At 44.0% G+C, this 25,490-nt stretch overlaps 4 protein-coding genes across 5 annotated transcripts; 2 read left to right on the top strand and 2 right to left on the bottom strand.

Moving 5' to 3' along the window:
* Nucleotides 1–371: 371 nt before the first annotated feature.
* Nucleotides 372–11,942, bottom strand: hmgxb3 (HMG box domain containing 3). Of its 2 annotated transcripts, XR_008416149.1 has the most exons (22): nt 11,690–11,942; nt 10,809–10,961; nt 10,562–10,736; nt 10,009–10,482; nt 9,843–9,932; nt 9,637–9,771; nt 9,315–9,520; nt 8,994–9,088; nt 8,842–8,925; nt 8,671–8,753; nt 8,500–8,595; nt 8,291–8,428; nt 7,913–8,220; nt 7,717–7,844; nt 7,308–7,439; nt 6,624–6,808; nt 6,309–6,531; nt 4,696–4,829; nt 4,495–4,614; nt 3,651–3,860; nt 2,572–3,527; nt 372–2,381 (listed from the first exon to the last, which is right to left on the bottom strand). XR_008416149.1 is itself a non-coding variant. In XM_053879859.1 (21 exons), the coding sequence occupies exons 2-21, from the start codon at nt 10,946–10,948 to the stop codon at nt 3,018–3,020; spliced, it is 3,666 nt and encodes a 1,221-aa protein (XP_053735834.1). In that variant the 5' UTR covers nt 10,949–10,961; nt 11,690–11,942; the 3' UTR covers nt 372–3,017. The 2 variants fall into 2 exon arrangements, 1 of the variants encoding a protein (XP_053735834.1); XM_053879859.1 differs by having other exon boundaries at nt 372–3,527.
* A 2-nt stretch (nt 11,943–11,944) lies between these two features.
* LOC128767661 (SLC35A4 upstream open reading frame protein) lies at nt 11,945–13,042 on the top strand. Its single transcript, XM_053879861.1, has 3 exons — nt 11,945–12,199; nt 12,535–12,633; nt 12,842–13,042. The coding sequence occupies exons 1-3, from the start codon at nt 12,185–12,187 to the stop codon at nt 13,037–13,039; spliced, it is 312 nt and encodes a 103-aa protein (XP_053735836.1). The 5' UTR covers nt 11,945–12,184; the 3' UTR covers nt 13,040–13,042.
* A 250-nt stretch (nt 13,043–13,292) lies between these two features.
* slc35a4 (solute carrier family 35 member A4) lies at nt 13,293–14,731 on the top strand. The gene has a single exon (XM_053879860.1). It carries the CDS (start codon nt 13,306–13,308, stop codon nt 14,263–14,265), a length of 960 nt encoding a protein of 319 aa, XP_053735835.1. The 5' UTR covers nt 13,293–13,305; the 3' UTR covers nt 14,266–14,731.
* Nucleotides 14,732–22,230: 7,499 nt separating this feature from the next.
* Nucleotides 22,231–24,944, bottom strand: cd74b (CD74 molecule, major histocompatibility complex, class II invariant chain b). The gene is made up of 9 exons (XM_053878671.1): nt 24,772–24,944; nt 23,949–24,118; nt 23,601–23,689; nt 23,406–23,456; nt 23,267–23,344; nt 23,113–23,194; nt 22,849–23,043; nt 22,740–22,776; nt 22,231–22,673 (listed from the first exon to the last, which is right to left on the bottom strand). The coding sequence occupies exons 1-8, from the start codon at nt 24,825–24,827 to the stop codon at nt 22,745–22,747; spliced, it is 753 nt and encodes a 250-aa protein (XP_053734646.1). The 5' UTR covers nt 24,828–24,944; the 3' UTR covers nt 22,231–22,673; nt 22,740–22,744.
* Nucleotides 24,945–25,490: the final 546 nt, after the last annotated feature.

Below are 25,490 nucleotides of genomic sequence, written 5' to 3'. Positions count from 1 at the left end.
CATTTTCCGATCAGCGGCGCATCTCCGCCTCCAAAATTAGAGTGTTCATCAACAACGCTTTTCACAGCAGATTCACCCAGACACACTTCAACAAATCCACAACCGGTTATTTTTGTCTTTGACTTCAGGCGCTGTATCGAGACAAGATTAAGGCGAGTATAAGAGACACGATTATGCGTGCGGATTAAGTTTTTTTATGGGCTACCAAATGTGCGATTCCTGAGACAAAATAAAATCGATAAAATCAGATGGAATGGAAACTGGGTGTGGGAATGGAAACACACAGTGCAATTCTATTAAAAGTCTTGGCACGTCGCCATCACTTCCACTTCTGTAACCAGTTCAAAGCCGCATAACATAAAGAAGCCATATTAGCATCAGGTACAACAGGCAAAGCCGCCAAAGAAGAGGAAGAGAGAATCTGAAAAGAGAGAGACCAGATAGAAGCATCGGAGCACAAACAAGCCAAAACCATCATAAACATTGCCGGCGTCTGTCCGAACTCAACTGAACTTAAGGATCGTCTCTGCACATCAGAAGCCACAGCTGAAGTATCAAGTACAGTATATGGAAGCTTAAGCTTCTTAAACAAATTATTGACGTCACTGAATTAGTCCAACATGTTGTAGATAAAGAAAAGATTTCAAAGCACACCTGTCTGGTGGGAGGGGCCCAGGACTGGTAAGGTACTGCCACTGTGCAGAAGAGGCTCTGTGTGGATGAGAACCACTTGTCATACATTATTTTCATATATTTGAATCCAGTTATTCATCCCTTCCCAAGAGGCTTCCCTCTAATACTGAGGAGATATTGAAGAAGAGCCATCAGGGACAATATCTTCTCAGGAAGGTGAGATCATTTGGTGCAAAAACCATCTCAACTCATCTCCTGGTTTCTACAGGATGGTCTTACACACAATAGACTAAGAAGGGCTGGAGTCCATCTCTGCAACATGGGGCGAAAGGCAGGGAGCATCCTGAACAGGTCATACCGTGGCACATATAAACCGAAGACAACTCTTACACCCGAACGTTCCACTAACATCACAAAGAGAGGACCATGGTCCACCCTCTGGCTGTATTCAAACCCACCACCTTCATGCTGTGAGGTTGTAGCTTGGATCACTTTTCCAGAAAAACAGATATCTGCTTCTTTAAAACTTTCTACATTCACTTCACCACCGCTTCAACCACAGACACCTACAAGTGAGCCAAACCCAGGCGAGGTTCCTTTTGCTCTGGAATATTACACACAAATGGCAAACATCATGGTACTAGTTAATTTGTTTTCTCTGGTTCAGAAGGCACGAGGGAAGATGGTCCACTAACACTCCACACATGAAAACAAACCAATTTGAACATTCATAAAATTCTACAATTTCGCACACATGATAGTCACGCCACCACAAAGGACATTTCAACACCAAAAAAAAAAAGAATCAAATAAAATTAGCTTTAAAAAATATATAATTAACATAAAATCTTCATATTCATTTGTTGTCATACAAATTTGAAAACTAAACTTTTTGGATTGGTATATTTCTATTTTGTAAAAATGTGATTTCATGGCACCAATTTTGTTCCTTTTTGTTAAAAACATCTCCCTTTATTCTGGCATTCCTTTGGCCCTCTCGAACATAATCACTCTTTCATCACTCCATGCCTGCTGGCGGCTGGAGCCAACCACGGCGTGGTGGCGAGCGGCCGGGGAAAACCCACCGAGGCAAGCGCTCTCACAGAAATGTTCCGGCGGTGCATCAATGTGCTCGCTATGTTCATTGTAATTAAAGCCTTAGTATTTGTATGTTGTCACAAGTGGGTTGAATCAACAACAACCATGGGAAAGGAGTGGGCTGTTTACACTTTGATAAGACTATTACATCTCATTTTTGTGATTTTCTACGGTGCAGCAGTGAAGCAGCTCAACAGCGGAGGGTTTGTTCACGTCGACTGGTGTTTCAAAAGAAAAGCTATGTGAACAAGGTCCATGGTAAAGAAGCTCAAAGTCATTTTAAAGAACAGAGAAGTGTTATTGGAGGACAGAAATCGCTAACTGCTGATTTCAAAATGTCAGAAGTGGTGAACCCGTAACAGGCCGACTGGTGACCGACTGTCTGGTGCTGTGATGTTGTGTTGATTTAGATTTATAGCTTTTCCAAGTGTCTACAACTCACTGGTCATGCAATAATCAAAGGCACAACAGAATAAGGCTAATGAAATGACACAGTGAGTTATTGAGGAGGGAAGTCAGTGGCTAACATTGTGTTGAACCAAAGTTGCTCCTCGCCTTCCAGACACAAAATCGGAGCTGAGCCAGGAGAAGCTCTTCAGCCAGAAGGAACATGTCCAACTCACCAGTAGTCACTGCTTCAGAATTGATTTCTAAAAAGAAAAGCGAAAATGTCAGTCATCTTTAGAGACTTGAGATTCCTAAAATCAGAGTCTGATTCCTTAACATGGTCAACGTCTATCAGAACTTCTGAATACAAATTGTGGGATCTTTGTCACCACAGTCACAATATGTATATTACTATCAACAGGCATTTGAGCAGACAGAAGGCAAGTAAGGCACCTTATGATCAGATGGCAGGCGGACTTCCCTCTCTCCAGAAACATCATCTCAGCTGGCTCTGCCCTGAAACATTTCACTGACACATGCCAGTCACAGCATGGCAAGTTCATTTTGGTGACATTACAGGCGTTTACATGTACATGCCGACATAGATTTATTATTTACTGTACATCAATGTTACAGTCACAGATCCACATGTTCTGTTTACATGGTCTACCTCACATTAAACAGTATTCAGACAAAATCAACGTGCAGTTAAAAGGCTGCTTCATATATTAAAAATATATTGGTAAAAGGCAGTGGTTATGTGCAGAATTGTTGGATAACAAGAACATCTTCATAATGGTAGGTTTTTTTCCCTAACATAATGGCAAGGTAAAGCACAGACAAATGGAAGTTTCATTTAAACTTTTGAAGATTTTCACATATCAATTTTGGAAAGGTTCTCACTGATGCACCAGGACCTCGTACACAGTCTCTGTCTCCACCTGCAGCTGCTCTCTGTCGGTCTCCTCCTCACCCTCTCTCTTGATCTGAGCCACCCCAAGTCTGTAGAGTGCGTCTCTGATCACCACCTCTCCAGGCTGGCAGGCCTTCACCACTTGTTTGATCTGCTGAGTCACGATGTCTCTGCTGGAGAGGAAGTCCACCAGGCGGTTATAGATGTAGTAGAAGGCGGTGTTGTTGAAAACAATGGGCTGCTGTGGCGCGCGCTCCTGAGGCTTATCGGACGGCTCTCCCTCGTCTGCGTCGGCCAGCAGACTCCTGTAAGGCTCCAGCTCTCTGCACAGAGCCATGGAATGGTGCTCGGGACTCTCCTGGTCCTGACCTGCACCGGGTGGATGGACCAGCCAGTGGGAGGAGGATTTTGTCATTGGGTGAAGGTGCTGGTTCTCTTCAAGAAGAGGCAGATCTGCTGGAGAGGCCTGGTCTTGTAGTTCAGGACATGAGACAAACTGCAAATGAACAGGTCCATTAATCATCCTATATTTTAAGGCCCACGTCCCAGTAGCGCCATTGTGTGACACCCTTAAATGAACTTCAGTTCGACACATTCCTTCTGTCAGTATGATACGCACCTCTGGCTTTTCAAAGGGGTCAGAGAAACACCCCTGATTCCGACCCCACATCTGCACTGCCACTTCTGGATACTGTACATCGGTACATAGCGCCACCTGCCGGGCGCAGTCGCTCACGTAAACCGGAGGCCAGAAACGCGAGGACAGGAGTAGGTCAACATGGTCTCGAGCAGTTTCACCCCTCACCAAGTACTTGGAGCCACAAACCACCTGGTGAGAGGAGCAGGAAATGAAGGCTGGTGCAAGTGAACATTGGTGAAATGATCTCTGCCTCTGTTTTTTTTTTTTACTGTATTAGCATCTCGGCAAAAAAAGGCGTCTTTCAGCATTCCAGGAACCAAGGTAAAAAGCAACACAGTGAAACTACAGCTCTACTCTGCACTGTATGACAGACAATAACCAAGTAGTTGCACCATCACAGACCAGCCCCTTCCTCACGCACAAAAGAGTGAAGATAGATACTGCGTTGCAGCATGTGCCCAGGAAGGTTTGCACAAATTTCACACCCCGAGGTCAAGCTATTATCGGTCTACCATGAGCCTTTACTGGAGACTAATAAGAGAGTTACCTAATACAGCTAATACTAGATGTATTATGCAATTGATGTTCTATCCAAGTAATGAGCTGGAAAAAAGGGGAAAAGAAATTTGTCACATTTCTCACAAACATTTCTCTATGAGCTCTACTCTGACCTCATAAGGGCCATGTCGGACGGCTGCGTTTCCGAAGACTGGTTTTATTAGTTTAAGTGTGTATTTGAATTGAAGCTACTCTAACAGTATGTGACACTTGACTTTTGAAGGAAAAAAGGCCCAACACAACCTTAAAACATCAGCGGCGTTACCTTATGTGGGCAGACTTTGGACAGCTTGCCTGCAGTGAGGTGCTGTGAGGGCTGTGGTGCTGTAGACAGACCACTATGGACAGTGGTATACAGGGTCACCAGAGATGCCAGCAGCTCGTCCTAATGGAGAAATTAACATGCTCGAGCGCTTAGTTGAGCAGATTAAGTTTGAAGAAGCTTCGTGAGCGTGAGCACACAAACCTTTGTGTGTCCAGAGGAAACGTTTGCCCCGCAGCGCTGCAGTATTGTCCTCAGCTCCTCCTCGCTGTGGTCCTCTATTGCGTCCAGTCTCAGCTGACCGTCATGAATGAGACGAACCAAAACTGATGGATCTCCTGGAACAGATGAAGAGAAATGGCTTAAATGTCACACATGTCTTGGGTTGATGAGTGTCATGGTGCATGGAAGAAACAAAATAGAAACAAATGGCTTTGTCTGGCAGTAGAGCAACATCTAGGTCACCTGACTGAAAAGGTTGTGACCGAGTTTAACACCTATTGAATTTACGGGAGCAAGACTCACACATGGACAAACCTCATAGGGATGTATTTAGGATGTCTATAATCCCAGTTTGATTTTTAATTATTAATGAGATAAGTGAAAACCCTTCTTTTGCTCCCACATTGCGGCCAAGCATCTAGAACAGGCCACATCTTCCATCTCAACTATATCAATTCAGGGCACTTCACACATCATGACTGAAGCTTCACAAAACATGTGGACATGTGAGGCAACTGGCTTCATCTTGCTTTCTTACATTGTTCGCTCACATGTGAAGATGATTGATGACAGCAAAAAAAATAAATAAATAATGGAGAGATTTGGTGTCTCTGTTCGTGTCTTGTCTAAAACAACAAGCCAAATGTGTTTTGTAGAAATCTTTGCTGAAGCTAACCACATTTGCACTTTCATCCAGAGAATTATGTAATGTTTTCCACATCTTAGCTTGAGGGTTAAATAGACATTAAAGGAAAATTGAATCTTCCAGGAATGCATGGATTGTGACGCAAAATCACATTTATTGGATTTTAAAAATCACATTGGCAAGTGATACTAAAATGGATTCACTTGAGTCACTAGCATCTCTGACAACCACGTTTACTCTGGACAGAACTTTAATCGGAACATGATAGAATTCTAAACAAGGCCGCCTCCCTCATCGTTCCAACCAACCAGCTGTAACAGCTCTCTAACACAGGACCCTAGTATGTGCTCGCTACCTATGTAGGCTACATCTGCATCCTCCAGGTTTAGCAGAGCCATTCTCAGAATTATCATCGACACAGCAATATTCATATTTGGGACAAGGGTGTGATCTGGTTCAGCTCCAGTCTAAACTAGGGATGCACCGATATGTTCCCGATACGATTCCTGTGCTTTGGGTATCGACCGATACTGATCTGATACCATTATTTAAGTATTAACTATCTTTCCATGTCGTGGGATAACACTGGTTACGCTTTCAGGAAAAAGGCAAAAATCACCTGTTGTGGAAATTACAAAAATTACATTTATTGAACCAAATGTTTCCTGCATTACTTCTGCTGCAGCAGCGCTGTATCTGCTGTGAGCTGCTGCCATGTTATCATTATGACGGGCGCAGTGTGCGCGAAACATTTAATTTAAAGGCCAGGATCTTTAATTTTTCACCACTGCCCATTCCCACTTTAAGAGGCAGAATCAGGTCGATACCCGATATCAGGCTCGGCATCGGTACATCCCTAGTCTTGACTCAGAGGAGCATCACCATCACATAATACATCTCTCAATGTTTCAAACAAAGAGCGAGTTGTGTTAGAAATGAAGAGAATTACCAGCAGGTTGAGGATTGTTGGGCAGGACTTTGTCTTTCTCTGTGTTGACCACAGTGGGGCCTCTCATCAGTGGAGGAATGAAGGGTGCAATGATGGAAGCATCTACACGAATGATGGGGATATCTGAGGGAAAAGCCGCCTGTTCAATCGCCTCGCTTTCCATGGTCAGCCAGAAGTCATCCACGTGCACCTCGTCTGGGATGGAAACCTCCGGCCAGGTGAACTAGAAGGTCAATGAAATGTAATGATCAACACAAAAAAAACCCCCACACATAATGATTAACTATTAGCTTTACTATAAACAATGTGGATCACCTCCACGTTCTTGAGCTCCAGCACATTGTCTGTGTGTCTCCTTGCCATCTCCACTTTGGGAGCGACCCCACAGATGCCGCAGATCATATCGTTGTAATCTCGGACGGTCAAACACTCAAAGGCCCAGTATCCTGTTAATAGCAGCTCCTGGATTTGAGACGATTCCTCCGGGCGCAGAGAATGGACTGATAGCACGGAGAGAGATTTTTTTCAAAGACAGTGCTGGACAGCGCATTTCATCATTCTGATCATCTAAATTTGTCTCTGATTTATTCAGCGTGGCAAAAGTATTCATTAGTATCAGATGGGCAGCTCATCTGAAGAAGTTTAAGGACAAATTTTGGGATGTTTGGACGCACGGAGAGGCGATCAATCAAGTGCATGGACAAGATAAATAAATGAGGACACGAAGAGGATATGGGCCATGATGGAGGATGATGAAGATTTAAGGTGGAGGAGGCTGGCTTCCTGTCTCAACCCTCCGCCGCTCCACAAAAACAAACATGTCAAGACGATTTTTGGCAGTTCTTTAAAGACTAGTGTGCGTTTAGCAAAGCAACGTGGGTCGAAATATTCTCACCCAAACCATATCACCTAAGAAGCATCTTCAGTGAATGGAGTTCAGCGGTCTATATGAAGCAACAGTAGTGGAATGGAATGAGGGAAACAGATTGTGAAGTTTACCAGGATGACTGGGGACATGGTCGAGTAGAGTTGCAGCGACTTGGGCAGGCGGATGACCCAGTTTGATGTTGGAGCGGATCCTCAGAAACAGGTCGATGGTAACCAGTAGTTTGTTTCCAATGTTGAACAAAGCTGCCAATCACAAATCAAATTATAGGATGTTGGCACAAAGATGAAATCAGATTAGGAGGGAACCAGGGAAACAGTGGCAGCTGGGTTTGCAAAACACAGACCAAATATGGATAAGGCTGTTTTTACTGGAATTTTGTGTCATGAAAAGAATGTAGCATAATCTTTGTAATTCCTAAGGATATAGTTGTGGATGTGAATTTTCGTGTGTTTGTGTAAACGTTTAAAATGATGACGCAAGAATAAAGTCCTGCCACTCATGAATCACAGAAGTTAGTACCTGGGTGCAGGTCGGTGAAGCTGTGCAGAGCCAGGCAGTGGATGTTGGGACACACCTTGAGTTGCAGTGAGGCAGACTGGATGAGCGCCTCTGTGAGCAGCCAGCAGTCTTCTTGTCCTGCAATCGTGCTTCATCACGAAAAAAAAAATGGGATCAATTCACAAATTAAAATATGACCAGGTTCTTCTGTGCTCACCTCTGCCCTCCTTTGTAGAGAGGGGTGTTACAAAGACCACAATGAGTGGCGGAGGACTGATAAAACTGAGGCCACCCTGACTCCACCAGAGTCCCTGTTTCAACGTTTCCCTCCTCTTGCTGGTCGCTTAATTGAACTAGGATGATCTGGAGACTGTTGAACTCCTGGATGATGTTCAAAACCTCCTGCAACTCAGCCTCATTCTCTGGGATCTGGAGGGAACGGCGTAAAAGCTGCAGGGTGGACTGGCGCTGGAGGTCTTTCTGAGCAGCCGTCAGAGGCTGGTGTGGGTCGACCAGTGTCACTGACTGCAGAGAACCCAGTTAGGTTTGAAATTATTCAAAAAATATATTTTTAACAGACAGATTTAATTCATACCTTCTTCCCTTGGCTGCCCTGAGTCAGCTTGTTGCCGCATTTCGGGCACACAGCAGGTTTGTATCTGTTCTTATACACATAGTCACAAGAGGGATTCTTACAGCGCCCCCTGCCTCTCGCAGTGGAGAGACCCAGATCCTTGGGGGAAAAAATATCAATTTAGCAACAAACCAAGACAGGACAGGCACGTGGGTTAAATGTTTACTTACAGCGCAGGAAAATGTGCTCTGCTTCACAGGAACAACAGAAACCAGATTCATTGGTTTGTCAGCGGAAGACTTCCCTCCCAATAATGACGTCGAAGCCTAAGACATTAAAAGTTGAAGTCGCAACATCATCTCAGCGGCCAGTTGTTGTTGTTGTGTTACGGAAATGCAAACCTGCGAGGTTGTGGTCGTGGTTACAGTCTGGCCCAGCTGCTTCAAAGTGCTTGGTTTGAGACCGGAGAGACTCTCTGGAGGAACTGTGGTTAAATAAAGCAAAGTCTATATGGCAAAATCACAGAAAACACACACACATTCTGGGGTAAGTATCACTGAAATGTTCTGTACCTGTTGCGGATGACTTTTTACTGCTGTGGGTCTGATCATCTTGAGTGACAGATGGGATTGTTATGATCTGCACAAACTGGTGACCTTCACACAAAAATATGTAACACTATGAAACAAACATTAAAGAACACAGCTCCAGTGTTTTTTCTCACCTGTGCCTTGACAAGCCGGCAGAATGGGCCGGGCAGGTCTGACCTTCACTGTGGGTTTGTTTGGGCTTGGAGATGAAACCACCTTCTTTAATTGCCTGTTCATAAGAATCACAAGTCCATGTTACCAAACGACTATAAAAAACAAAACACTGGACTTTTTTTTTTTTACTTCAAACGTTAACATATCGAAATGCCTAGCAACAGTTCTAACATTCACAATAAATAAAGATTTTTGGCAGGTTTAATTGTCATGTCATGAGTGTAGAGGACTTCCATCTATTCGTGTACTATATCGCCTCTGTCCGACTCATGAACACTCACTGTTGTTGTTCCCGTCGCTGAGTGCTGCTGCCCTCTGCTGGACTCAACAATGGAACATCACTTATTTTATTGGAGCATGGTGAGAGATTCTTGCTTCCTACTGGCTTGGGCTTATTCGTATCCATAGGTTGACTGCTCTCTTTGGACTCCGTTGCGTCTGGTGGCTTCTTAGAGGCAGAATCAGCTTGACCTTTTACTTTCTTGGCCTACAAAAAATAATAATAAAAATAAATTCAAACATAAATTAAACATCATATGACTATTTTGAGTGACTAGAAATGGGGATCAACTAATATCATGTCAGTTAACCAGACTGACTTACAACAGGAATCCATTTGCCGCCGAGGTGATACCCGCATGTAGGGCATGTTGGTGGCTTATGACGAGTGACATAAACATACGAACAGCCTGGACTGGGACACTTCCCATGACCTCTTCTGGTGTACTTCTTCACAGACTGTCACAAGAGACAAAACTCAGCCAACTGCTTTTTTTTTAAATGTGTGAAGAATAGAGTGAGACAGGTACCATTTTGTATGAGGGAGTAGAAGAGGCTCCCATCGAAGCCACAATAACTGGACCCATTGTGGAGGTCAAAGACTTGGGTGCCAACAAGTTCTTAAAGCAGAAAAAAACAATAATTCATTAAAAAATTTGTTAGTTTTATAGTGAAAAATACATCACTGAGTGTTACCTGGTTCTGTATTACTGCTACCACCTGGCTGGTTTTCGTCTGTATTGGCTGCAGCATCAATCCACTGTAACCCTGTGGAGCCGCTGTTTCATCTTTGGGTGCTGCTTTGTGTTTTGAAAGCAGAGATGAGTTCTGAGAAGATGAGGTTGTGAGTACTTGATAGGAGGTAGAGTGAAAGGTAGCAGCTGGGTTGTTGAGATTATCAATGGCATTCGCCTGCTCAGAGAGTTCCACCTCGCTGGCCATATCAAGAGTGTGGACCTCAGCTTCAGGAGGAAGTGACAAAGAGGGGAAGCCATCCACCGGAGGCTCTGTACAGTCCAAGGGCACATCAGTTGGTAAACTTCCCAGCGTGTTAGTGGAGGAGGTGGAGGGGGGAGAGGAAGAGGTGGAGCCTTTTGCCAAGATGAAGTAACTGGATCGAGGGAGGATTTTTCTGAAGCCTGGTAAATCTTTGGAAGGGCTGAGAGAGGACTGAAAGAAAAAGGCAGGGTTCATTTTGTCACACTCATGTACAATCACAAGAAACTACAGGGATGAGGAAATGGCTTACAACATCGGTGCCGTCCTTCTCAGACTGGGCCTTCTCCAAATAGTAACTTTTCTCAGCCACACTGAGGCTTTTCCAGCTCTCGCTGATTCTCTTGTTAATCTCTGACTGTGGAAGATTCGGCGCATCCTGCTGCATTAACTGATGGACGTCAAAATAATACAGAAGATACGCTGACCTAAACAAGAAGGTTCATCGGGTTAGTAGCATGACTGGCACTCAATTTAAACTACTGATGCGCAAATCATACCTGGGCTTCTTAGGCTTTCCGATACAATCTATTTGAGCTTTGTTGTGCCTCTTTTTTTTCGGACTCATTTCTAACATGTTGCAGGAATTCTCCACCTCCTCTGTCACAGTCATCACCTCGTACACGCCCACTTTCTCCATGGCCACAATGGATCTACAGTAATGATATACTTGAGTAAGATATACAGAACTGAAACTTGCATACTCTCATTGAAACAAAAGGGAAAAAATACAGTACACATTGATAAAAAAATTACAAGCGTAGAACACTACTAATGACCAGATTTAGTCATAATTCATTTTTAACTTAATTCAACAAAGAAATGAGATTATGGACAAAAATATACTGCACTTAGAAACCCAGAATAACTACAGAAACAATATAAAATATATAACTGATCAATATTTCCTTCATATGTATAGTTCAAGTGAAAGATTTTTAGAAAACATGACCAGTATTGTGGAACCATATTAATAAGGGAGTCAGCAATTAATACTAAAACCTCTACATACTAAGCGAGAGTAACATGTTCTCGTTTAAGAAGACTCAATTAAGAATAAGACACATGGAATTCAATGTTTCTTTTGTATTATTTGCATTGCAAAGCGGGTATAATAAGCAGTTTGCCGAGGGAGACGCAGTAAAATATTCAATATTTTGGCTGCAACGCAGCAATGTGCTCAACATTAGCAGCGTGAAACAAGCATGAAGCAGAGCGTGAAGGTGTCAGACACAAGGCGTTGACGAAGCATCCCACATGGCTGCTCAGAACTGATGCATCTTCCAGAAAGAAAGACGCCTGGTGAGCTGTAATGGCGTGTGTTTTTACTGCTCCAAGTTACGCAGTCATCCAATGAGATGCCTTGTTGTTGACGCCTTACCTAAACTGGTCCGGAGCCCTGGGAGAGGCTGGAGGTGTTCTTCTAAGACGTCGAAAAGGTCCCGTTATTGCTAAATAATAGTTCGACACTATAACCCCCGTTGCTCAGCGTAAAAATAGATATTTTGAAGCACAAATGTCTGTAAAGTAGCTTCATGGAAAAACATGGCGATGTGTTGCTTGGGGTGGAAGCCAATCAGAAACGACAATGATCACGCGCTGTCCAATCAGGGCTGACGTTTTTAGCACGTGGATGGAAGCGCTGCGTCACCAAGACCTTGAGACAAGACCGCAGGCTTGTCTTTAGTCGGCTTCTCATCTTCCACCTCTCATTCTGACTGAAAGAATTGTTTGGTTTCTATGTTAGTCGTTTCAAGAATACAAGCCAAAGTGCAGCTTTAGGACGGTTACGTGCTCCGCAGCGTCAGACCAAACTAATCGCACAGGACACACTCAGCAGCCCAGACTTGAGAAAGCGAACACCGATCCAGCAAACATGGCAGATGATAAGGTGAGAGGAGTGTGTGAGTGTGCGCTTAACTTTGGTCTCATCGCTTTCATTTAGTCTTTGACACTTCGCGCTATAGCATACTGTAACCACCGTTATCTGTAACTAGGTGGATTCTTGTCCATTACAGGTTCAATCCTCCAGAATTACTCTGCACATGGGACTGTAATGTTTGACACTGTTCAGATCTGTCGAAAAATATTATTGTTCTCCATAGTGCCCTCGCTGGCATGAATACGAATACACTGTTTGTGTTGTTAATGCTTTGCTGTCCCCTCTTGTAACTAACGGTTAACATCACGTGCCGTTGGCATGTAAAACTATCTTTTCTTTCTCAGGATCCTCTGAAACAGTTGAAAGACTTGAGCAAGCTGAAAAGTCAGCTGGAGGAGATACAGAGACGCGTTGAAAGTGAAATATCTGTTGGAGTTCCCCAGGTGAGTTCTGACGCACTGTTTCTGTTTGGAACTCTTTCAAGTTGTCTTTTGTATACAATCAAAATGGCTTTTAAACGTTGAAACCAACTGCTTTGATCTACTTAGCGTTCGTATGCCATAGTGAATCTTAGATCTATCTTTGTTCAGTCTTTCCAACTGCAAGCTGTGTGTCACACGCTTCTCCATTTTTATTGTCTCCTTCTCCCAGGGTAGCTCTGTTTTTGGATCTCCGTTCCTGAAGGGATTCCTGGCTGGATATTTGGTGGCCAAACTTCGCTCTTCTGCCATCCTGGGAGTTCTGCTGGGAGCAGTCACTGGCGTCTACGCTGCGCAGAACTACGACGTCCCCAACATTGAAAGGACTGTGAGAGAGTATACGAGCAATTTGAAAAAAGGACCAAGATAACTCTGGATGACATTTGAAGGAACCATGGTCTTGAATAACGATGACTGGAATTTCACTGAAAAATTGAACCTTACCGTTAAATCTGGTCCAACAATCTTCAAGATGGACTTGGGTTGGAAGTCCTGAGCAGCTACCAAAAGAATGATCAGAGGTGGCGCATCAATGGATTTTACTTGATGTTATGGAGATTCTCACTGATGTTTTCAGCATGGATTTAGTGTTTCTGCACTGCAGTGTTTATATTTATTGATGTGTGATTAGTCGACATGATTGCCGTCCAGAATTACAAGTCCTCGGTACGGAACAAGAGGCAGTTGTGGCAGAAGGTTCAATGGGGCGTCCTGCTGACCCTCATGGTCCTGATTTACGGGTCTCATGCTCCGCTTATCTCGGTGACCAAAGTTAACGGTCTCGTTCCCTTTAACGCTTCATCGTGTGTTATCTTGATCGAGTCAGCCAAACTCCTCATCTCACTGATCACTTTGGTGCTCACTGATGGAGCGGCAGCCTTGCGTGCTCCTCCGTCTCTCTTGCTTGTGGCTCCGTACGCCATCCCAGCCGTCCTTTATGCCCTGAACAATAATCTGGTCGTCCACATGCAGGCGTACATGGACCCCAGCTCCTTCCAAGTCCTGAGCAACCTCAAAATTGCCTCCACCGCACTGCTGTATTCCCTCTGTCTGAGCAAAACGCTCCGAAAAGGTCAGTGGGTGGCTCTGGGACTCCTCATGTGCGCGGGAGTGTGTCAGAGCTACACCAGCCTGGACACAGAAGGAGGAGAAGCTGATGGATCCAGCCTGTACATCACAGTTTGGGGACTTCTTCTAGTCTTTGTCTACTGCTCTGTGTCAGGACTGGCAGCTGTTTATACCGAAAAGATCTTGAAGAGTCAGAAGCTTCCTCTGAGTCTGCAGAATCTTTACCTCTATGTGTTCGGTGTTGTCATCAACGGCATGTTGCTGCTCCCCGCCCTGGCCACTGAAAGCAGTTTTTTGGATGGATTCTCCTCTGCAGTTTGGGCCATTGTTATTGGACAGACTGCGAACGGATTACTGATGTCGGTGGTGCTGAAGCACGGCAGCGGTATCACCAGACTCTTTGTCATTTCCTGCTCCATGCTTGTCAACGCTCTGCTCTCCTGGGCTTTTTTAGGGCTGCAGCTCAGCTTGTTTTTCCTCCTGCCTGTTTCTCTGGTGGGACTGGCTGCCTACCTCTACTATAGATAGCGCCGATCATGTAATATGCATATTCAATGCCTTCATTTGCCTTTAAAGAAAATGACTCGCCTGATAAAGCAAGGGAGTGTGAGGGTTGCGAGTTCTGTTTTTGAGCAACACCAGCTGAGAAATGTGTCAGTGAAAACTCCTCCAGTTTCAGTGCAGCTTCAAACTCAGGATGTGGGAAACAATGCTTTTTATTATTCATAATTCAATTATTTTCAGTATGTATTGATAGAAAAGCTTCAAGGGAGTTAGTTGTCTGCCTACAATTGTTTTCCATTTCTTTTATTAATATTAATGTTGCTGTGCAGCATTGTGTGTTCAAACATCCTGCAGTGGTCATACGATTATGATATGGAGTACATAACGTGTAATTCCCAAAAATATATCTGAATATAAGGCTGTGAAAGCTGTTACTGTTAATATTGAGAAAAGATTAAAAACCTTAAGTGCAGTTCATGTTGTCTGTTTTTGTGGATTAAATTCAAAACATTCGTACCAATGTTGACTGCTTGGTGTGACTGCCATGTCTCCACATTGTTTATTCATCCATCTAGTGTTTTGGGGTTCCTGTGGACGGATCGTCTCTCAATGCAAGCGAGTCCTTCACTTCTAACAGCGCTGCGAGACAAAAACAAATGAATCATGGGATCAGAACTCCTGAGTGGATGCGTGTAGGAAGTGAGCAAAGCTGACCTCTGCGCAGTTGTTTGTTGTCAGCCTGCAGCTGCTGGTTCTGTGCAGACAGATAGACGGCGTCCTGCACGGCCTCCAGCAGCACACTTCTGTATCTGCTCTCTGACATCTTCCTCAGCTCCTCGCTCACCTGCCGGAAAACTCGGAACACCTGAAGAGAGAAACATACGAGGAGGAGGCCTTGAGTTGGACTGAGACAACAACAGTTTAGTTTGTTAACTTCAGCCTTTGTTAGTCTCAAGTTGATGGACAAAAAATGCTTTGATCTAACTCATGTGAAGTGAAGATGAGTCTGGTGTAGAGGTCAGAGGTGGACCAGCTAGTGAGCCAGTGCAGACAGCACAAGCTTAAAACTGAGAAGACAGCAGTTCTGATCATGATCTCCCATCCCTGTTGCTGAGAACAAGGGCCAGAAACAGGTGTTCTACCCCTCCATTCTGGAGGCATTCATTACCTTCATCACTGTTTGGTCGGGTTTCATTACACTGAGCTGGCTCCAGTGTTCACAGACATCTTCAATGCTTCCTTGGTGTCCTGTCATGTTCCTGCCTGTTTTAAAATTTTAGCTGCGAAAACTACGAGTGCCGAGGAAGTCACTGTCTGGTACAACAGCGCCACCTCTGGAGTCAGATTTTATTTTATTTTATTTTATTTTATTTTATTTTATTTTATTCCAAAGCACTTTCCTAGTTGGTGGGAGTAAATCTGATTCTGATCTAGAGCCATGGGTCAACACCCATGATAGGAAACTGGAGTCCCTGGAGGAAAGCCAGGAAAGCACCGGGAGAAATCAGCATCTCCTCTACCTGCAGACTCTCACTTCTCAGGGTGTTCAGCTCGACCTGGTGTCTGTCGTTGTCCCGCTCCAGGTCCGCCTCGGCCTGCTGGACCTCCACACGTAAGGCTTCTATCTGCAGCACGAGGATCCTCCTCTCCCGGGTCAGCACCAGCAGCTCTCTCTCAGGACCGTCCATCTATCAGAGAGGCGGTGAGGAAATCATAAAGAATGCACCGCAGTGGTTCCCACACTTCAGTGGAGAATGCAGACTTGCAGTAATTTATCCTGACTCAGCATCACCTGCTCTCATAAATCACTGTCTGCATAATTTGAAACAACAGAATCTTATCAGCTCACTGGTAGCTGCTCCTGTGCCAGGTCCCCCTTCATTTTCTCCACCTCCTCCTGGATGCATTTCTCATGCACCTCCCGGAGTTGCCTCCTACGCTGCCGAGCATTGTCACGTTCCTGCTAAGGCGGGTCAAAAACAGCATACATGAACGCTGGGATGATGTGGCTGCTTCACAGTCGAATCACAGAAGAAACAAGAGTCAGAGTTTGGGTCCCACATGTTGGCGGATTTCTCCTGTTCCCACCGCCGACTCTTCTGAAAGAGCCTCCCTCAGCAGCTGGATTCTCTTCACCCTCTCCTCCACATTCCCTTTGCATTCTGGCGATGAGCACATGTGGATGTCTGCTGTCAGTGTTTGTACACAGCGCCACATTTCTAAGCATGCAAATTACCTTTGACATGCTCTTCCATTTCCCGTCTTAACTGATCCTCGGTAATCCTCCTGGAGTCTGCGAGAGTGGGACTGATGTTTCCACAGAGCTGCCAGCTTCCTTTGAGTGACTGAGAAAACTGTCAAATCAATGTAAATTGTCCTTTATGTCAGCGTAAACAGGGGGCGGCGTGTTTGCACAACATGGGGTGGATTTACAAACCTCCAGCTTCTTCTTTATCTGCTTCGAAATTTCCTGTCTCTGCTCCCAGGACTGATCTTTCACAATCTTTGGGTACACAATATGAATTATAGCATCTTATCAGACAGACAATTTATTTATATATATATATATATATTTATGTTTATTCAGTCTGCATAATAAGGAAGGCCAAGGGTTTGCTGTCAACAAAGCAAACGGTGAATGATCTAAAATACAAAAATGATTTTTTTTCTTGGCTTACATAGTAGAAAGGAGCAAAAATATAGAAAAACGAATGAATCAGACGGTGTGTCCAGCCTTTTAACTGGCAGTGTACTTATTTATTCTATGAAAAATATTTTTTCTATTTCAACGCCTTCACAACGTGTGTCAATCCAGGTATGTCCATCAGGGGAGGAGGCAACCAGGAGACAAAAAGGATGATAATATCTTAACTGACTTGGAAAAACCTCTGTACTTGGCTTACTTGGGTGAACAAAAGAACATAATAACTAATACAGTAACTAAAGACATGAAGCAGAGTGGGTAAAAGCCAACAATGCTCAGCAAAACATGACAACATGAAAGGCAAACAATCAACAACTAAAGATGCTAAACTAAGTGGGTAATAGTCAATCACGCCCAGCCATGAATTGTACATGTATTGCTCTAAGATGTAGACAAATGATCTTTTTCTCAACATTCCTACATTTTTCCCTGCTGAAATTTAACTGCAAAATAAAAAAATAATAAGGTTATACTTTCTACATCACTTTTGTTTTCAAACCATTTTATAACATGTATTCATTTCTAGACTCTTCAGTTTTATTTTATTTTATGAGACTTCTCTTATTATACAAGCTTCTCTTGTAAACTATTTTTTTTAATTTAATTGTATTTATTAAATACTTCTAGTTCCTCAATCATTCAGTAATATTTATTAGCTTACCAATAACCTAAGATGATTTGTATAAGTTGGTATTGAATGACTAAAGCATAAAAACGATGGCGCACATGTGTGTCACATTACCTGCAGATTCTGGGTCAGCTCAGTTAGTCTGTGGGTGCAGGCATTTGAATCCGTTCCCTCCGACATCACTCTGGTTCTGACCTCTGCGATCTCTTCTCTCAATCGCTTCTCAGTTGTCTTCGGACACCAGTGACCCACCACCGGCCACGACACACACCTTCTCACTCTGTGAGCCAATGCTAAAGCAGAGTGGGTCTCATCATTCAGGAGACCTGCAGACACACATGTTTAGTCTGACAATGCAGACTGGAGGCAGGTATTTGGGTGATGTTACAGATCAGCTGCCTGCACTGGGCAACTTCCAAAGCCATATAATAAGAAGCCACCATGTCATATAGCCAAAACTCATCAGGTAACTCCACACAAACGCACCTTGCGGGTGAATATAATAGAGGAGAATAGTTCTGCTGTTTCCTCTCAAAGCTTCAGAGAGAAGGGAGGGCAGCAAGCTGTTGGTCTTCAGGGCTTCACATCCATCCAGGACTTTAGCCAGCGGATTCACCCTGGAGGGAGCTCACGCATGAATGCAGCTGCGCAGCAAATGTGTGTTTCAAACAACATTCCTCTGAGTCTTTACTCAGCAATAAAGCTAGAGAATCCATTCATACAACAAAGTGACTTTTAAAAACTAGATTCACTTGAGCTACAAATCACCTTTAAAATATCTAATGCAATATCTACATGCAGTTTGGGAGTCGGTAGCGGCAAAAGAAGTAGATTTAAATCTAAGTACATTTTACAGATGGTAATAAAGTTATAGCTTAGAAAGGCACTTAAAATGATGGCATTCCTCTTAAAAATGTAATGCAATAAAGGGGGACAAATTAAATAGTGGATAAAGTGTTTAACCCAAAACACAAAAATGGGTGAATCTCTATGATAATGTACTGTAATTTCATTTTTGGCTTCTGACTCAGAAGAGCCCACGGTGATGTGATTATTCCGTCCATCTTTCAGGAGCAGTTCTGTACTTCCTCTCAAGTACAGCTGAACTTGGAAGGATATCAAGAAGCATTGAAAATTCAGACATGTAATTGATTAAAAGAGAAATAGAAAACCATTTTTGTTACCGTCGTGTTGGCAACTATTCCCGGTGAAACTTTTTTTTTGTTGTTGTCACAGTGCCATGGCTACTTTATTTGATTAAAATGTGTCCATTGAATTATAGCGAGTCATGAGAGCTTCTCTGGATCGGATCCAGAACACTAAAGTAAAAAAACAATGGCTTTAGCATCTGATGGTTCCAGCACTTATCATGAATATATGGCCTGCTGCACTAAGGAAGAGACTAAATATGGGTTGAATCGTGACCCAGAATGTGAACGATGATGTGGTCGATCCTCACAATTTTCCATCACACACGGGTTCAGGTCCGGACCCGGCGACACATGTTCCAGCCCAAACTAAAAGAGACAGCTGCTGCGACTGACCCTCTGAGGTCAGACCTGCTGGCTCCTCCGCACAGGCTGAACAGCTGCAGTTTGCTGCGACAAACCCCAAACTCTCCCCCTGCCTCAGGACGGAGCCTCTGCTCCACGCTCACTGTGAACAGCCAGCTGCACCTGAGGAACACAAAACCTGCCCTCAGAACATTCACTTCAATGACATGCTTCACTTTCTGTCTCTGGCCAACCTGCTGGACACAAAGGTTTCATTTGCCCTCAGTGTTTGCCGGCATGTTTCATGTACCCTGGAGGCTTCATCTGCGGAGCTGACTCTCACTTCACACAACCCTTTGATGATGCTGAAACATAAATGAGTCTTCTTTTACTGAACAGTTGGAACTGTCCTGGAGTGAATGCTGTACTTGGCTGACCCTCCAGGCACCAGGTGAGGCCGAAGATCCAGACTGGTTTTATCTGGACTGAACAAATCCACAGCGCTGCCATCTGGATGGAACTAAACAATAGTTCATGATAAATACAGCACACCGTGAGGACAAAAATACACGTCATTACGACCAACTGACCTGAAGGAATGAAGCAGAAATAAAAAGATCTTCTTTCTCCTGGGAGATTTGACCAAATAGATTTGACAGAACCTGGAAAACAGAGTGGATTTACGAGGAAAGGATGTTATTAATTGAAGTGGCAGTTAAGTTTTGAGGTGGAGGTCACCTGTTTGATGATGTGGCCCTCAATTAGAGTGTTGACTTTCTGCGCTATGGCTCCACAGACCAGCAGCACCCCGTTATAGCCAGCAGAGACTGACGCGGTCAATGGCAGAAGGAGACTCGGATGGAGACTCTGTGGACTCACACACTCTCGTAACTGCCGATTCACAGCAGTTGGTCATGTAAAGATGAGTGTAAGAGAGGAGATACATTTGGAATCATATCATATACATTTGGAATTGTAACAACAGAGAGGGGCATGGATGGATGGATGGACAGACAGACAGACAGACAGACAGACAGACAGACAGACAGACAGATAGATAGATAGATAGATAGATAGATAGATAGATAGATAGATAGATAGATAGATAGATAGATGGATGATAGATAGATAGATAGATAGATAGATAGATAGATAGATGGATGATAGATAGATAGATAGATAGATAGATAGATAGACAGACAGACAGACAGACAGACAGACAGACAGACAGACAGATAGATAGATAGATAGATAGATCATGTGAATTCCTGCCACAGTTCACTGAACTGTAAGAAACTGAACCGTAACATTTGATTGGTTTGTTTCATACTTCCACATTCTCTATAGAAACCACTTGATCGAAGGTGAGGGACCTCATTTGCTGGGAAAAAGACACCACGCATTACATTTCACATGCAACAAGCTGAATCCTGTGCGTGAAGAATGGTACATTTACCTGCTGTACTCCTGATTTGTAGTCCAAACTGCCTCCATCCTCGTGGATGAAAACACTTTCCTCTCCCTCTGCTTAACCAGAGAAAGTCTCAGTCCGATACCACATAAACACGTTTTAAAACCTTCATTACCTGCAGTTGGATCGAGCACAACTGCTACTTTCACTTTTTCACCTTCAGCCACAACCTAAAGAAAAAGGTAAAACTTCTACCGAGTGAAAAACGGGGGGGAAAAAAAGAACTTACAGACTCGACAGTGTCCATCATGTCTCCTCTGCTGTAGCGGCAGGATTCAGTTTCACTCAATTATGAATGAGCCCACTTTCACTGGTGATCCGGCCGCCGTAACGGACGTCTAAAAATAATGTCTAGTTCTTCATTCAATGAGCCAATTTCACAGAGATCTGAAACTGATATCTTTTGCAAGTTTACATATTCTGATATGATAATGTGAGTTGTGTACATCTTAAATCCCTTTTAACAATGTTAAATTAACTGTTTTCTATTTTCTGTTTCTGTTTAAACCCTTTAATATTTAATATTTTCTGCACACTTATAAACCCTATATATATATATATATATATATATATATATATATACATACATATATGTAGATTTTCTGTTGCATATGCAACATATAAGTGAACATATTTAAGCAAAAGATGCTCAGAGAGTGCAGACCTCCACAACCTCCTGATTACAACTCAGGTTCTACACATAAATCAATTAATTCAATCAATTTTGGGCTATTTTAAATAATCATTGAGCACAATGAGCTCAAACGGACAGTAGGTGGCAGTGGCATTGCAAAACAAGCCGAACACAACAACGATGAAGGGAAAGGTTGTACAGATGATAATCCAGAACACCACTGTCTCTTGACCCAACCGCAAATTATTTTGCTGACAGACCTTTTCACTTCTAACTTGTGGTCAGGCTCGACTATTTAAAATATACCACCCAAACTGGGCAGCTGACTCTTCCCAGTCTGAACACTGACAAAAGAAACTGTTCAGTTTTTCGATTTTTCCTCCTAAATCTTCCCCTAAACAGACTCACTGGAGCCTCCCCGAGTTTCTTGGGGCAGAAGGCGAGGGACACCCTGGACAGGACGGTAGTCCATGACAGGCACACGCAGACACTCCATGTAAACAGGAGACACATTTCTATTCAGAATGCTTACTCACAGCAAAACTCTATTTCTCTAAATGGATTATTCAAATCTTATCTTTCATCCGCCGACAGACATCAGCACTTCTCTGCGACGCTGGCCGGTCACGTCCACGTAGACTATCATCTCATGAGATCGCTCTCTCCAGCAGCCGCGCAGGACTTTGAACGCACCACCTCAGGGGTCAGACGCTGTCGAGGGTAACATGATTTTCTGCTTTGTCAAAAAGATTTGGTTATTCGCTCTGATACGTGTTTGAAGCCAAGCGCTGCCCCATTTTTGTCTGGACGCAGATTAAGTTCTAGACTGAGAAGCTGGGGCGTCTTCTTCAAATTATCAAAAGCGACAACCAAGGTTAATGACACGCACATATAGATGATTTTACGACAAAATGGAAAGCGATAACTGACGCAAATATGAGTCATCAGTCCTGATGTGTCACCAAGTAGTTTGTGGCGACACTTCGGTGGGTTTACAATCTTTCACAGCGACACAATAAAAATAACAAGAGACCTGCAGTACAAAAACACACAACCCCCTTTTTTTTTAAATTCAAATCATCTTTTTATTTTGTCGTACAAATGTGATCAGCAGCAGTTTGTGAAAATGGATATTGGAAGCCGATTACATTCAGTAAAGCATTGAGCTACATAGAAGCCCAGCGTCAAGGTAAAGTGATGAGGAAAACACCCAAGTGTCAGCAACAGTTCCAGCATGGACCCCGGTCCAAATGCTTAGAACGCCACTGGTCTCAAACGTAGGGTCTGTGGGCCACATTCTGCTCACCTCATGAGAATACAAGTCCCATCATGTACTGCAACAGAAAATCATCAACTGATTCACATAGCCTTCCACCGCACAACCTCACTGACCCTCTCCACATGAGAGAACCAAACAGAACCAGGGGTTGACCCATCGAACTCTAGCAACCCAGATAATAAAGCCTGTTGATCCGAAGTAGCTCTTCTCTCTCAGCGTAGAACTGAAATATAGAAAACACAAAGTCAACAAACCAAAGCACCGACTACACATTTTGTCAGGATCCAACCTGCTTTAGTTCCTCAGCCCCGACCCGTGATGACGTGCTGAAATAAGAAGAAAACTCAACTTCTGCTCATGATTTTCAATGGTGTTTAGGAAAATAAAAAGGTCCGCACGGCATGTGGGGCGTCCGATCCTGGTGGTTCCGTTGATGGCGGCACCAGTCTGGTCCACACACCAGCAGCGGCCGGTAGCAGGCCAACACTGGACTGGCTTGTACCCGCCCCAGCGCTCACACTGCGGCCGGTAGGAGCCGATCAGCGAGGACGCGTTCCGGGCCTCCTGGAAGCATTTGGAGTCCAGCACAAGAGCTGCGGACAGAAGGTCAGAGAGAAGGGTGTCGGTTCCGGTTCATATTTAACCCTGATGAAAACTGCAACCTCGTGTTGTGGTGGTCACGTCCGGCTTGTGCTGCCGAGCCTTCTGGAATATCAGCCAGTTCCTCAGCCACAACTCAAAACTCTGCCCAGAAGAGGAAGGAAAACTATTTTCAGTCGCCTAAAAACATTCTATTGTTACAGTCAAGTGCCACACCTTCCAATTAGACCGCTTCGTCTGGTTCCTCAGGTCCCGTAGCTTCATCTGGGAAGTGGTAGTGAACTCATCCAAGTCCTGTCACAGATGTTTGATGAACACCGAGTCTCTGTGTTTAAATGAGCAGGGACACACAAACCTTCTGCAGCTTCTCCAGACGCTCCTCGTCCACTGAGTTCAATGGCTCCGCCTGGAAATGACTCGTATGAAGAATCATATTTGTTTGAGCTGGAATATTTTTGGACTACTTCAGAGAGATGGACACATTAGTACTGACATTTATCTTAGAGCAGTTCAGGCGCTGTTTGCCTGTTTGCCTGTGAGACCCACTCACCGGTGCTTCAGTTGTTGCCAAGAAGTCAGTGAAATCAAAGTCCATCCTGAGCACTTTCTTCATTGGCACTCGTCTCTCCATCACAGCGTCTGGAGGACAAAAATAAACAAAGCATAACATGAGATTCCTTTTCTCAAAACATGATGGGATTCTCAAAGAAAAGTCCATCCATCCATCCATCCTCAACCGCTGAAACACCTCCAAAGGGAGGCATCCAGGGGGCATCCTCATGAGGTGCACCTTATTTCTGAAGGAGACGCTCCCGCCCCGTGGGAGAAACTCATTTCAACTCATTTGTACCCGGGGAACGGACAAGTCCCTTCCGTAAAGGAGAAGCATGACACTCACCCTGCTCCCATTGATCCAGATATCGGTCCATCTTCTCCGAGGTCCTCTGCAGATCATGGATCTCTTGCTGCTGCTTGTACAAGGTGCATAGAGTGAAAGCCAGACAGGCCAGCAGGACACAAGTCAGCAGGGTCACGCAGACCACATTGAGGACTCGAGGGTTGAAGCGCCTGCACGGGAAATATGCTGCTGTTACTGCGATGTTTGAAAATTCTTCATCGATATTTCTTTTTTTGTACATTGAAATCTAATGTCTGTACGACATCGGCATTGCAATGTAGCTTCGACATATTGTTTTAAGGTCAAACTTTTGTAATTTCCGGACAACACAATTATCATATGTCAAAATGTTTTTGCCCAGTTATTTCAGAACTATGACTTAATAATGCGACATAATGTTATGAGTGAACACGTATGACCCAGTTAGTACAATGTAGTCATCTTATTGATACATAATTATTGTGTTCAGCACTGCTGTGTTTCTACTTCACGGACCTGAATAACACAAAGAATATCGCACCCAAAAATGTGTCACACTTTTACCTCAGTTCATGACTAAGACTGAGACGGGGATTTCAAATGGCACCGCTCCTCAGGTTTTGAAAAGACGTTCGAAACTGGACTTGCCAGCTGGGTAGTCCAGAACCGACCTAAACTGAATTTGGCAGAGTCCAATCTCAGCTTAGGGAGTTGTTGTGATTGGACATTGGTGACAACAGGATGAACCATAAATCAAAGTTCTGACACTGTGACCAGAAGGAATTGTGAAGTACAGTTATGTCCGTGAGGATTTTCATCATATTTGTTTTAGAGAGTCTTTTACCTGGCAGGTGCTTCAACGGTCTCCTCCTCGACCAGCGGGGCTTCGTCACTGGACATTTTTTCAAGCGCACAAAGACGTCGAATCTCCGGGAGAGCTCAGGTAAAGTTAAGCTCACGAGTGCGCTGGAATCAATCTTCCCTCACACAGGTGAACAAGCAGGAAGTGCCAGAGTTATGCAGCGTCGGTGGAGCCGGAAGATCAACCCATGACTGGCCCTGTTCCGTTTCATTTACTGTTGATCAAGGTCACCATAGCCGTCCAACTGGTTTTATCATGTTGTTGGCGAGGAGAAGTTGCTGTGTGTTCCGACTCATGTACCATAATAACTGTAATGTGACACCACTGAGGATTGGTGGCACAACAAGATGACCAGGCAGAGTTGACCCTTTCTCAATGAAATGGGTATCACTATTTCAAAGGGCAACAGCTTGCAAATGGTTGGAGAAGAAGAATGTTCAGTGTGACCCGAAGTAAATTCTCTCTTCTGACATACTGAATTAGATAGCGTTAGCATATGTTTGGCGAATCCACAGATGGTCTCACTCATCGCTTCAGCAACAATGAGGATGACGGATGAGAGTCTGGCGACAAGTCCAGAATTATTGACCCATTTAGAGTTGTCCTTACAAATATGCGCGCGCACCACGGCAACGGATGTGGTTTGTTTTGCGATGTAGACATTGGAACGTAGAATTTAAAGACAATATGAAGTGACAAAA

Source organism: Synchiropus splendidus, chromosome 11, assembly GCF_027744825.2.
Source record: "Synchiropus splendidus isolate RoL2022-P1 chromosome 11, RoL_Sspl_1.0, whole genome shotgun sequence".
Lineage (NCBI taxonomy): Eukaryota > Metazoa > Chordata > Actinopteri > Syngnathiformes > Callionymidae > Synchiropus > Synchiropus splendidus.
The sequence above is the reverse complement of the archived record's forward strand: the minus strand, read 5'-3'. Positions and strand labels throughout refer to the sequence as shown.